This window comes from Aptenodytes patagonicus, chromosome W (genome assembly GCF_965638725.1).
Source record: "Aptenodytes patagonicus chromosome W, bAptPat1.pri.cur, whole genome shotgun sequence".
In the NCBI taxonomy this organism is placed as follows: Eukaryota; Metazoa; Chordata; class Aves; order Sphenisciformes; family Spheniscidae; genus Aptenodytes; species Aptenodytes patagonicus.
The window spans coordinates 30811698-30825006 of record NC_134981.1 but is presented as its reverse complement, the minus strand read 5'-3'; the positions used below and the strand labels follow the sequence as shown (position 1 = coordinate 30825006).

The window sequence follows — 13309 nt, the reverse complement described above, 5'->3', positions numbered from 1 at the left end:
GGGAAGTGGTTGAGTCCCCATCCCTGGAGGTATTTAAAAGACGAGTAGATGAGGTGCTTAGGGACATGGTTTAGTGGGCATGGTGGTGTTGGGTCGATGGTTGGACTCCATGATCTTAGAGGTCTTTTCCAACCTCTGTGATTCTATGATTCTAAATGGGGTTACATCAGGCTGTGGCCAGTCACCAGTGGGGTTCCCCAGGGCTCAGTTTTAGGGCCAGTGCTCTTTAATGTCTTAATAAATGATCTGGACGCAGGAGTCGAATGTACATTAAGCAAGTTTGCCTGCCAATGATACTAAACTAGGAGGAGCTGTGGACTCCCTCGAGGGTAGAGAGGCCTTACAGAGAGATCTGGAGAGACTAGAGAGCTGGGCAATCACCAACCGTATGAAATTTAACAAGAGCAAGTGCCGGATTCTCCACCTGGGATGGGGTAATCCTGGTTATACGTACAAACTGTGGGACGAGAGGCTGGAGAGCAGCCCCACGGAAAGAGATCTGGGGGTTTGGGTTGATGGCAAGTTGAACATGAGTCAACAGTGTGCCCTGGCAGCCAAAAGGGCCAACCGTGTCCTGGGGTGCATCAAGCACAGCATAGCTAGCCGGTCGAGGGAGGCGATTGTCCCCCTCTACACTGCACTGGTGCGGCCCCACCTCGAGTACTGTGTGCAGTTTTGGGCGCCTCAATATAAGAAGGACATCAAGCTATTAGAGTGTGCCCAGAGGAGGGCGACCAAGATGGTGAAAGGTCTCGAGGGCAAGACTTATGGGGAGCAGCTGAGGTCACTGGGTTTGTTCAGCTTGGAGAAGAGAAGGCTGAGGGGTGACCTCATCGCAGTCTACAACTTCCTCAAGGGGGGCAGCGGAGGGGGAGGTGCTGATCTCCTCTCTCTGGTGACCAGGGATAGGACACGAGGAAATGGAATGAAGCCACGTCAGGGGAAGTTCAGATTGGACATTAGGAAAAGGTTCTTCACTGAGAGGGTGGTCGGTCACTGGAACAGGCTCCCCAGGGAAGTGGTCAGAGTTCAAGGAGCGTCTGGATGACGCTCTTAGTCATATGGTTTAGTGTTAGGTAGTCCTGCGAGAAGCAGGGAGTTGGACTCGATGATCCTTATGGGTCCCTTCCAACTCAAGATATTCTATGATTCTAAACAAATCAGGGCAATGTCACATTTTAATTTTTTTTTCTTCTCTAAACTTCTCCTGTAGTTCACTGTGTCTAAGGCCTTGATGCAAGCTTTCTCCTAGCTGTCTAGAACTGTTTTTGAAAACGCTGTTTAACAAACTGCACATATCCCCACATCGACAGTCTTACATGGGTTTGTACTGATTGTATAACATCCACAGAAGCTGGTACTGCTTTAGCTGAATCCTTCAAAAATGAAGTTAAACATTTTGCAAATTCTGAATATCAAGAGGAAGTTTAAGAGTAGAGAGTTGATGCAAAGCATTCTGGAGGGAGGAGCCATAGCTGTAGATCTGTTAGTGATGCAATATCTATAGAGCTCTAACTTTTGGGCTCAAATGCTTAAATTTGTACAGTTCAGCACATCCTTGCCAGTGATTTGTGAACAGATAGAGGGATTGTACTAAGTTATCCAAGGCCCCTGCTATCTTTGATGTCTGATTCTGTTTAGAGTGGGATTAACTGTATATAAATCACTCACACTCTTGTGTAGTACTTGGGCTTCTCAGTGCATTTTTCAGTGTGTTTTCATTAGTAATAGTAGATCAACCAAGGCAAGGATTATTTGTCTTTATAGGTGACATTAAGTTTAATAAAATTTTGTTCCGTTTGACTTTTCCTATGATAGGAGGATGAATTATTCAAGATGGAAAAACTGAGCTGTGCTGATAAAGAGTGGGGAAATGTTCCCATTGCTTTTGGTCACATCGTATGTGCTTCTCTGCTTTGGCCTGAGAAATAGAAGAATATGCTCAGCTGGATGGAAACGAGAAGGTAGTCAAAGATTAAGTGTTGGGTGGATTTTTTTTAGGACAGTATGGGCTTGCTGTGCTCATGTGCAAACAACCAAAGAGGCTGGGCAATGGCTAATGCCTCCAGGTGGTCCAGTGGCTTTGGCAGTGCTAAGGAGAAGCTTGGGTTTGGGCATGTTCTTGGTATTGGATAGTAGGTCAGGGGAGCTCAGGCATGTGAAGCGTTTGAGAGGTTGGGTACTGAAGGTGGGCAGCAGAAGAGATGCTAGTACTGTGGATGCCTCTGGCTGCTCTGCAGTGCTGGCTGCCACAAAGGCTTGTTCTCCTGGGTCAGAGCAGGGCTTGTGATTTAGAAAGAAAGTGATCAACCAGAGAATAAATGGTGTTGTAGTGCTTTGGGAGAAGAGACTTCTGGGGCCCCTTATTTTCCCCTGTGAGTGTAGGTGTATTCACACAAAGGAGATATAAGTGTATGGCAGCAATGGTATTCTTCCAGACACTTTTTCTTTTTTTTTTTTTTCCCTCTTTGTGTTGCCAGATCTTGCATGGAGTCTCTAGTTCTTTTCTGTAACTTCACAAGGTGAAAAAAACAAATTTAAGTATTTTTGGTAGGGGAATGGGAAATTAGTTGACATTATGAATGATGCTTTGCTGCAGAAGAGCACTGCCTGAGATGGAGGCTTCTCAGGGTGTTCTGAAAGAGGTGCAAGATTTTTGACACCTAAAATTAATTGAATTCAGCATTCACTTATCAGTAAAGGGTAACTGTCATTGGCTTGCACAGTGTGCATAGCATATTGTTTTACTGTAAACTTGTAGTTTTACTTAGTAAAGCTAAGGCTGTTTTACCGTTGCATCACTGGATCTTTGGCCATTCAAGGAGTTAATTGTAACATTGAAAGACATTGCTCTGATTTTAATGCAATTTAATGAAAGGAAAAAAATATGTCAGTATGGTTGTTTACTGTGGTTTGCATGAATCTCACTGTAAATCAGTGGGGAAGATTATTCTACTCTGTTTCCTATGTTTAAATCTAAAGATTGTATTGTATATTAAAACACAGTTTCAATGAAATTGATGCCGAAGATGACCGCCGCTTCAATGTCTCTTGTTTTAGCTAGATAGGTTTACCACCCACCTAAAGATGTTTTCTGTGGCTTGTATTCCTGAAAGCTATTTCTTAACATTAAGCTGAAGGAAGATGAGATAGAGGACTAGATATTTAATTTTGGAGTTAATGGTTAAAAGCATGTGATCAGCATTAGCTGTTGAGAATCCCTGGAGTTAAGTGCTTCTCTACTGCTAACTTGCTGCAGCTACAAAATGACAGCGCTCCATATTTATTATTGCATTTGTTCTGAAAGCAGAGAAATGACACTGTTAGAGATTGCTTCTTGTTAATACCTGTGATTCACTGCAGAAATGCTGTTTTGAAGTGTCTTGATGCTCCCTAGTGAATTTCTAGTAGTAGTTTCCTATCTTGTAAAACAGGAGTGTATTAATGGTGCTTCCTTTATACAACCCCCACCCCCCCGGCAAATGAACAGTTGTCATAAAGCTGTGCTAAATCAGGATGCTGACCTCTTTTTGCATCAATTCCAATAATTACACCCTTTAAGAGGTGACTTCCTCCTTTAAACAGTGCCAAGAAAAGGCAGCCCTCACTGCTTCATGGGTTTTTATCTCTACAGCTGAAGAATTATGGGCATTATGATGCACAAGCTGTAATCTTAATGTTTGTGTTTAACTATCTATTATGGAAAAATACAGATGTGACACACACTAAACCCAGGAATGCTGTTTTTGTGTGCTTATGCATACTTTTTTAATTATGCCGTGGACTTAAGTTTCACATTCAGTGTATAAAATGCAATTACGCAAGTGCTGAAGTATCCTATGGGAAAAATAAGTTGGCTTCTAACAGAAACACAGCTCGCCTCCCTTCTTCCTTCCTCAAAAGGGGGAAAAGTCACATGCTAGGAGTGCTTGCAAAGCTTGTTAATTAGACTGTATTTACAGGTTCCTCATAGAAGAGAGTCCAGCTTTGCAGCTGTTCTGTGCATATACCTACAAGGAGTTGTCATTTCCCACATAGCCCTGTAGTTGAGTACTTTATCTTCTATGGGAACAAATATTTTGTTCATGGGAGCCAAAAATGCTGAGAGGGTGGGAAGGGGAAAGACAGCCTATAGCAGACAATTCTTTGGCAATCTGTATGTGAGGAAAGATTTCTTGTTTTCACTTCCCCATGCAAAGGATTTCTTTATATTTATTAAATAGTCTAATTAAACTGGTTACCTTTTTTTTTGTTAGTCTAATATGTTTAACTTTTTAAATAAAAAGTCCTTTTAAGTTTTGGATTTTGTCAGATATTGTATGATGCTTCTCAGCTTTTAAAGTTCCTTTTAATTGTGGTTTTGTTTTGTTCTGTTTTTCCCAAAATTTTTAAAAACAGTTTGGGGTTTTGGCCTCCATTTTCTTTTTTTTTCCTCCTTTTTTTGCTGGCGTGGTATGAAAAAAGGCCAGATAAGTGTAATGGCATTTGTCCTGTCTGTACCCTGGCATTTCTGGTCTTTGCAATGCTCATCATCCTTGGTGTTGCTAGAGAACAATTTAGGAGATTATTGGGCTCTTGCTGAGGTTCAGGCTCCTTTCCAGTGCAGGTTATGACAGCTGTTGTACAATTTCACATTTTCTCCAAAGTTTGAGTAGGTGTAGCAGAAATAAAGTGGTATGCTTCTCTCAGAGCAACCTAAAATAATTCCTCCTTTTCGGTTGTTCAAAACTTGCTTTTTTTTGGTTTTGTTATATTTTTGTTACTATTTTACAAATATTCCATTCAGCTCAAGAAAAAGCTAAGAAATTGTCACTTAAGCCAGGGAGTGAAAAGCTTCTCCAATTTTTTTTTTTTTAATTTTTTTTTTCTCCTTTTGCATGGTAAAGAATTAAAATGCCTGTCCTGGTTTCGGCAGGGATAGAGTTAATTTCCTTCCTAGTAGCTGGTACAGTGCTGCATTTTGGATTTAGGATGAGAACAAAGTTGATAACACACCGATGTTTTAGTTGTTGCTAGGTAATGCTTACACTAGCCAAGGACTTTTCAGTTTCCCATGCTCTACTGACTGAGAAGGCTGGAGGTGCACAAGAAGCTGGGAGGGGGGCACAGCCAAACTGGCCAAAGGGTTATTCCATACCATGTGACGTCATGCTCAGTACATAAACTGGGGAAAGCTGGCCAGGGGGGCCGCTGCTCGGGGACTGGCTGGGCATCGGTCGGCGGGTGGTGAGCAATTGTACTGTGCATCACTTGCTTTGTGTATTATTATTATTATTATTATTATTATCATTTTATTTCAATTATTAAACTGTTTTTATCTCAACCCACGAGTTTTTCTCACTTGTGCTCTTCCAATTCTCTCCCCCATCCCACCGTGGGTGGGGGGAATGAGCGAGCGGCTGCGTGGTACTCAGTTGCCGACTGAGGTTAAACCACAACAATGCCACAAGCCCATTCTCCTTGAGATGAAAAGCAAGAACTTCAAATGAAACCCCTCATTCATATACCTGAAAGCAGTCAGGAATCTGATATGAGTTCAGAATGACTGTTTAATTAGATGTAATCATTTAATTAGATTTAATGATATTTTAACAGCCTACAGAATTATCCCATCCAGATTACCTATTGGAGGTGTGTGTTCTGTGGGAAATGTATTTGTGTGTCTGTAGTGTATGGGATTTTTTTGTTTGTTTGTTTTTTTTGAAGAAATGTACTTGTGTTTGTCTTAAATGGCTGCCAGATAAATATGGGGTTGAACTAAATGACATGTTTACTTAGCACTAATCGCTATTCCTGAATGGTGCTCAGCATTGTATTTTGTGGAAGCATTTGTATATACTCTACCAAGAGTGTACCATGTAGTTGGTTTTTAAAACTTAACTCATAGTAGAGTGATAGTGTAGAACATAGCAACTTGTTTCATAATAAGGGACTTTCTTTTATTAAACAATTGAGTCTCACTTTGCTTATCAAACTGTGATCTACTGTTTCTGAAGAGTGATGTGAAACATTAGTGATTCTGCATGACCTATCTGAATTTATGCTCCAGTCCTCACTTCAGTTATTTATTTATCTGGATAGACTTGTAATATTTTTTTCTCCTTTTTTTTCTAGGGTGGAGGGAAGAAGTTTATACAGCTGAACATCCTTTAATTTAAACTGTTCCTTCAGAAGGAATTTGTATAGCAGCTAAAACTTGGTAGATGAGAGGGGTAGATGAGTGAGCATACTGTAAAACTAGACATTTGGAACATTTTTGTATAGAAGGCTTTACCCAGTCCAGAAGTATGTTGCTCTTTCATTAAGTTTTTCTATTGTGCTCTAGGAAAAAACACATTGCTATGCTACTTTAACATGCTGTTTGCTGTTACATTTGTCTTGGATTGGTAATATGTTGTATATTGAAGCTTTCTGTAGGAAACTTTGCCTTAGGTACTTGCTCCCTGTTTCCCTGTGAGAGCTTGCAGCTTGTCTGTAATGTTGGTTATATATGTTTGTGCAACTGCTGCTTTTCTTCATTTGAAAGGGAGGAAGGAGGAACATGACTGTGTGATAGTGCATTGTCAAATTAAAACCAGCCATGACTCCAAGAATACACATACAGTTTCTTATGGGGAAGAGTATAAAACAATTCTTCCAGTGATAACCTCTGTTCTTGCTCAGATGGTTCCATCTGCTATGTTGTGTTGAGCTGTACTAGTATGTGTCATGCATGGTTTAAGTATACTTTTGAATTTAGTTAGTGGTTAAACTTGTACATACAATAGTGGTGGTACTTCTGCTACCCAGTGCACACCCACAGTTGTAGGATAGTGAAGTTTTAATTGAATGACTTTGCATACTTATTTCTGCTTTTCCCACTTTACAAATGGCTGCTCTGATGACAATGTTAAAATAGGCAGTGGGCAGAGAAAGCTGCTTACATGTATGAACATGTCGGTGATCTAATTATGGCGAGAGGTAGCTACTATAACATGATACACATTTGAGTTTTTGGTAAAGATTTGCTCTATTATTCTGTGGTCATACTTAGGCTTGCTTTTAAGTTTAGAGAAACAGAAAGTTTCCCTTAGCTGGCTGTTAATCTTTTTTTTTTAGAGCTTGAGGGCTAAACCCTCAAAAGGTGATATAGGGATGCAAATTCAATTCAGACTTGGCTGCCAGTGAACTGAACGGTATCAAGTTGGATTCTTATTTTTCTTTCTTTTTTGTTTAGATATTGAAGAAGGATAAAAAGCTCCTCAAAGGTTTGGAAGATTGAATGTGATCAGCATGAAGAGCTTAAAAGCAAAGTTCAGGAAGAGTGACGTAAGTATTTTTGCTTGGTTTGACTGCTGGTTTCCATGCTGGAAACAAGTTCTTCACTCCCACCTTGATAAGGTTGTAGGTTAATGAATTACAGAGAAGAAAAACTTTTTCCAAGCACAAAGGCGACAGCCGAGTACAGTATGGAGTAGGCTGTTTCTATTTGGAGTCCAATTCCGTTATGCAAACTAATAGTATTTCACTACCTTGCTCCCTGTAACTGAATCATGCATGTGTGTGGGGTCTGCAGAACTTCTGTTAGATTGTGCTGGTGTCCAGATTGAAACTTTGTTCCAGGTACAGGATTAAGCCTAGTAAGGACTTTACTGCCTGATGATATTTCTGTCTAAGCATAATACCATTCTTATCAGTGTGGTGTTTGAGCACTTAACGAAAGGTCTCCTCAGTCTGCGGCAGGGTTTCTTTGTCAGCAAGAATACAGGAACCAGCTGTGCAATTAGGGCAGCTGTGGCTTATCAATTCCAGTGTGACAGGAGAGGTGGATATGAGGCTTGAGCAGTGAGGATGACAGACATAATTATGGAGGTCCTCCAGGAGACTCTTCAGAACTGCATTTAGAGAGATGTTGGGTTGCACATCATATATTGTCCCTTGCTAGTAGCAGTAGTATCAGTGGAGATCCAAGCCTGAACTTGTATAGTAAGCATACTTTCCTTGGAGCAGCAGGACTGCTGTAGTCCAGTCCTGTCCTTGTCTTTCTTTTCCTACCACTACTCATTCCAGCTTCTTGTCATGCACTAATGTTAATGCTCATGTGATAGTGCAGTGAGCAGTCAGTGAAATAGGTGACTTTGTGTTTAATTGACTTTCCAGATTTTGTGTGCAATTTGTAACAAATCTCCATGATCTGTGAAGAATGTAATGTTCCATCCTTCATCCTAAACTTGTGTGCTGCTTTGAAAGAAGTGATGCATTGTTGTTTGTCATGGCTAGATTCCCACAGGATCCTAGAGCAGCCGTGTTTGGTTAAGATGCATTAGGTTTGAAAATGGAGCTTCTTTTAGAAGTTTTGATGTTCAGGAATATCATTACACACTGCACTCAGGAGTAGTACAGGCTGCGCTTTGATGTAAAGATGGTCGCTCTAATGGTGTGCCATGAGGTGTCTTTAGCCAGCTTGTAACACGCTTTAGTAGCTGGGAAGAAGGAAGAGATGCTGCTGTAGTGTGATCTGCAGATGTGCTGATTCCTGCTTAAAAAGTCTTTTGAGCTACAGGTTAGCATTGGTTGCAGGCAGCTGCGGTATCAGCTTCCTAGCAGCAGCACTGGTGGATGCTCTACTCCTTCAGTTTAACAAGAGCTCTTTCTAAAAAGACCAGCTCTATAACCAAGCTAAATATGTCAAACAACCTTTGAGAGCAGAGTGTAACCCTTTTAACTACTTAAGCAGTGTTTGGCTTTTGCTAGTCACCAGACTGAATCAGCCAGTGGCATGGTGTCTTGTGCCACTTCACAACAAATAAAAATCATATCAAATCTCTGGTGTCTCATCTAACTGAATATGCCATTCAGTCTAGAATTGCTAGAATTTTGTGATCAGAAATTGTTGCTGCTGTTGTGACAAATAGCAGCAATTGCTATTTCAGTTCACCTACACCAGTAAAACTTTTTATAGGCATCTGCTTGAGTAATGAGAACAGTCCTTTGGCTAATGTATGAACACACTTGGTATTGTAGAAGTTAGGTGTGCCTGTGTGTTAGGATGATTTTATTCACACTTTTATGCTAGTTGGCTGGGCTGTTGCTCTAGAGCAAAGGCTAAGTGATGTGTGTGATGCAACTAGATCTTGCTGTAGCTAGTCCACCCACTGTTATAAATTGCACTGGTTCACTTATTCCTTACTTACTTATCTTTGATAACTCACGCCTCTTGCCAAAACCAAGTAGAATCTGAAAGTAATTGCTGTTTTGATACTACTGCTGTCTACTGGCTGGAGACAAAGTTGACCACAAAGGACTTTTCAGATACCTAAAATTTAGATATGTAGCTCCAAGGGCACAGCAGTCTAAATCCATGGCAGTCTGGCTTCCTCCGTGTTGAAGCCAAACCTTAAGGGCATAATTCAAAACAGCCAACAGGAGCTGTTCTATATTTTGTGCAAGATAAGCAAGGAAAATTATCCTTCTCTTCTCTTAGCTATAATTTGTGAGGAGGAGGAGGTGGTGTTTTTAATTGGAATTAGTCTTATTTGTATCTCAATTTATAAAATGTGGTAACTGCTTTCAGATTGGGGATAAGGGTAAAGTCAGCAGGGATGGAGGGACTTTTTCTCATCCCACCTCCCTTGTGTTTTTGGAGGAAGTCTTTAATGTCTTATTCTGTAGAACCGGAGGTGTCTTGGGGGAGGGAACGGTACCCTTCTTTTTAGCCTCAGTATTAGCATAAAAAATAGGAAGAGGGGGAGGAATAGGAATAAGTCTTAAAGGTGTGTGTGGGAGACAGGAATTACTCAAACACTTCTCCAGCAGTAAGGCTGATAACATAAAACTGTATGCTAAAATGAAGACCGCATAAGAAACTTCACTGATGTATTAAAGCTCTCTAGGCTTTTCTGGGGTGGCTGAATTGAAAGTGGGCACAACTGCTGATACTCATGCATATATCTCTGTGTCCCTGATGCAGGGTTTTGCTTTAGTGCTATAGCTACACCAGTCTTGCAGCTTCCAAAAGAGATGTCCCTGCTCCCTCTTCTTTCATCTCTGCCCTTCTGGTATCTAACCCTGCAGTGAGTCAGTTCAGGGACATAGTGATGGAAAATGACTTTGTGGGGTGAGTTTTAGCTGGTTAACTCCCTGCTCTGTCTCACTGTAGGGTCAGCCCTGAGAGGAGTGGTTAAAGTAGTAGGAGCAGCAGGACTTCCCTTTCTGCAGCTGTTGCTTGGCTTAGCTGCTTTGTCAAATCACACCTTGATATTATTGGCCTAAAAAGCACAGGGGTGGGCATGCCAGCAAAGGAGTTGCAGGAACACACAAGTAAATAAGGTTGCTAATTCTGATATTTAGCAGAATTGATATTAGTCCACAGCTGAGAGATGGGAGCATGACTCTTCTTAGATGGGAGGGTGACTCCTCTTGTGGCTTTGCACTTCATGCTTTTGCTGCTCAGCTCCCCTGTACCTTACCTGATTCACTCTGTGTGTGCAGGCAGCTCCCATACTTGGAGAATCCTTTTCCCTTGACACATTTAATCGCTGTGAAATCCTTCCTGGGGGTGACTGTTGCCATGTGAACATGTGTATTTGGAGTGGAGGAATGAGATTTATCACTCTGTCACAAATGAGTATTGTCAGTGTGATGTGTAGTTACAGGAGGATGCTTGTAGTCTAGAAATCTGTGAACAGGATGCCTAGGTGGGAGCAAATGCTGAGACTAGAAGTTAAGTAGTAGATGTACACACTTCAAGAGTCTGTAGACAAAACAACAGAAATTGCATTTATGTCTTGACAAAGCAACTAGTTTCTTCTGCCTGAGCAGCTCTTCATTATCAAACTCAAAACCTACTATTGGTAACACCTAAAGCTGGCATCCTAAAAGGATCACCATTTTAATTGTTGCAAGGCAAGATTGCATGTAACACTTGAAAAAGTTGGTGTGGTAATATTGGGAACTATCACTTCAGAACTTGAATTTGTTTATAGACTGTAGTTTATTCACACGATAGAGAACGAATGTCTGTCGTGGTTTAATTTCAGTCGGCAACTAAGCACCACGCAGCCGCTCACTGACTCCCCCCACCCCCGGTGGGATGGGGGAGAGAATTGGAAGAGCACAAGTGAGAAAAACTCGTGGGTTGAGATAAAAACAGTTTAATAATTGAAATAAAATGATAATAATAATAAAACAATAATAATAATATGATAATAATAATAATAATAATACACAAAGCAAGTGATGCACAGTACAATTGCTCACCACCCGCCGACCGATGCCCAGCCAGTCCCCGAGCAGCGGCCCCCCCGGCCAGCTTTCCCCAGTTTATGTACTGAGCATGACGTCACATGGTATGGAATGTCCCTTTGGCCAGTTTGGCTGTGCCCCCTCCCAGCTTCTTGTGCACCTCCAGCCTTCTCAGTCAGTAGAGCATGGGAAGCTGAAAAGTCCTTGGCTAGTGTAAGCATTACCTAGCAACAACTAAAACATGGGTGTGTTATCAACTTTGTTCTCATCCTAAATCCAAAACACTGTACCAGCTACTAGAAAGGAAAATAACTCTATCCCTGCCGAAACCAGGACAATATCCACCCCTTATTCTATACCATCTGCGTCATGCTCAAGTCTCATATTTTCCAGTACATTTTCATTAATCACCACCCCCTTTTTTATATATATATATATATATATATATATATATATATATATATATAAAACACACACACAGATATTATTCCCTTCGTCTGTGGGCCATCCCTCTAAAATGTTCGGTGAGTTCATTTAGTCCATGACTTCGGGCTCCATCTGTCATAATAATCTTTCAGGGCAGGAAAAATGGAGATGGTATGTGGTGTTGGATCGTTTCATGTTGAAGTCAGTTCTGGTACCATCATCACTGTGCTTTGCTTGGTTTCACTGAAGTTATTCTTCATTAGTCTGGGTGATTCTTATTGTAATAACATTAGTATGGCATATAATATTATTAGTATTATTAGTATATCTGTGTATTATTAGTATAACTATTATAACTATAATTAGTACTTAACATCACATAATTCAGATCATTGGCTATTCTCACCCAAAATCAAATCCCCTTGAGGTACACATCGGACTTCCCCATCCTTCTGCATTATCCACCAAGTGCACCCAGGTCCTTGAGCAAAAGCAATCCCACGGATGGGTTTGCCTCTGCCCGAGGCAGGAATAACCCAGACTGTTTTCCCCAACATATTTTTTATGTGCACTACAGGGACTTTATTCCCATCTACAGTACGTAAAAGTTCTGACTGGGCGGGGCCTGCTCGATTGGCAGATCCCCGAGTGTTGACCAACCAGGTGGCCTTTGCTAAATGCGTATCCCAATGTTTGAACGTCCCGCCACCCGTTCCTCTCAGTGTAGTCTTTAACAGTCCATTGTATCGTTCAATTTTCCCAGAGGCTGGTGCATGATAGGGGATGTGATACACCCACTCAATGCCGTGCTCTTTGGCCCAGGTGTCTATGAGGTTGTTTCGGAAATGAGTCCCGTTGTCTGACTCAATTCTTTCTGGGGTGCCATGTCGCCATAGGACTTGCTTTTCAAGGCCCAGGATAGTGTTCTGGGCAGTGGCATGGGGCACGGGATATGTTTCCAGCCATCCGGTGGTTGCCTCCACCATTGTAAGCACGTGGCGCTTGCCTTGGCGGGTTTGTGGGAGTGTGATATAATCGATCTGCCAGGCCTCCCCATATTTATATTTCAACCATTGTCCTCCATACCAGAGGGGCTTTAACCGCTTGGCTTGCTTGATTGCAGTGCATGTTTCACATTCATGGATAACCTGCGCAATAGTGTCCATGGTCAAGTCCACCCCTCGATCACGAGCCCATCTGTATGTTGCCTCTCTTCCTTGGTGACCTGAGGTGTCATGGGCCCACAGAGCTAGAAATAACTCACCCTTATGTTGCCAGTCCAGATCCACCTGGGCCACTTCAATCTTAGCAGCCTGATCCACCTGCTGGTTGTTTTGATGTTCTTCAGTGGCCCGACTCTTGGGTATGTGAGCATCTACGTGACGGACTTTTACAACCAGGTTCTCGACCCGGGCAGCAATATCTTGCCACAATGCGGCAGCCCAGATGGGTTTGCCTCTGCGCTGCCAGTTGCTCTGCTTCCATTGCTGCAACCACCCCCACAGGGCATTTGCCACCATCCATGAGTCAGTAGAGAGATAGAGCACTGGCCACTTCTCTTGGTCAGCAATGTCTAAAGCCAGCTGGATGGCCTTTACTTCTGCAAATTGGCTCGATTCACCTTCTCCTTCAGCAGTTTCTACAACTTGTCGCATAGGAC

General features: G+C 41.9%; 1 protein-coding gene across 3 annotated transcripts in view; it reads left to right on the top strand.

Moving 5' to 3' along the window:
- The window catches only part of LOC143172001 (ankycorbin-like), a 136196-nt gene that overhangs the window by 6361 nt on the left and 116526 nt on the right, over positions 1 to 13309 (top strand). For all 3 annotated transcript variants that reach the window (XM_076361211.1, XM_076361208.1, XM_076361210.1), the window contains exon 2: positions 7217 to 7308. In XM_076361211.1, the coding sequence (XP_076217326.1) occupies positions 7273 to 7308 (36 nt within the window). In that variant the 5' untranslated portion in view covers positions 7217 to 7272. The remainder of the gene's footprint in view (positions 1 to 7216; positions 7309 to 13309) is intronic.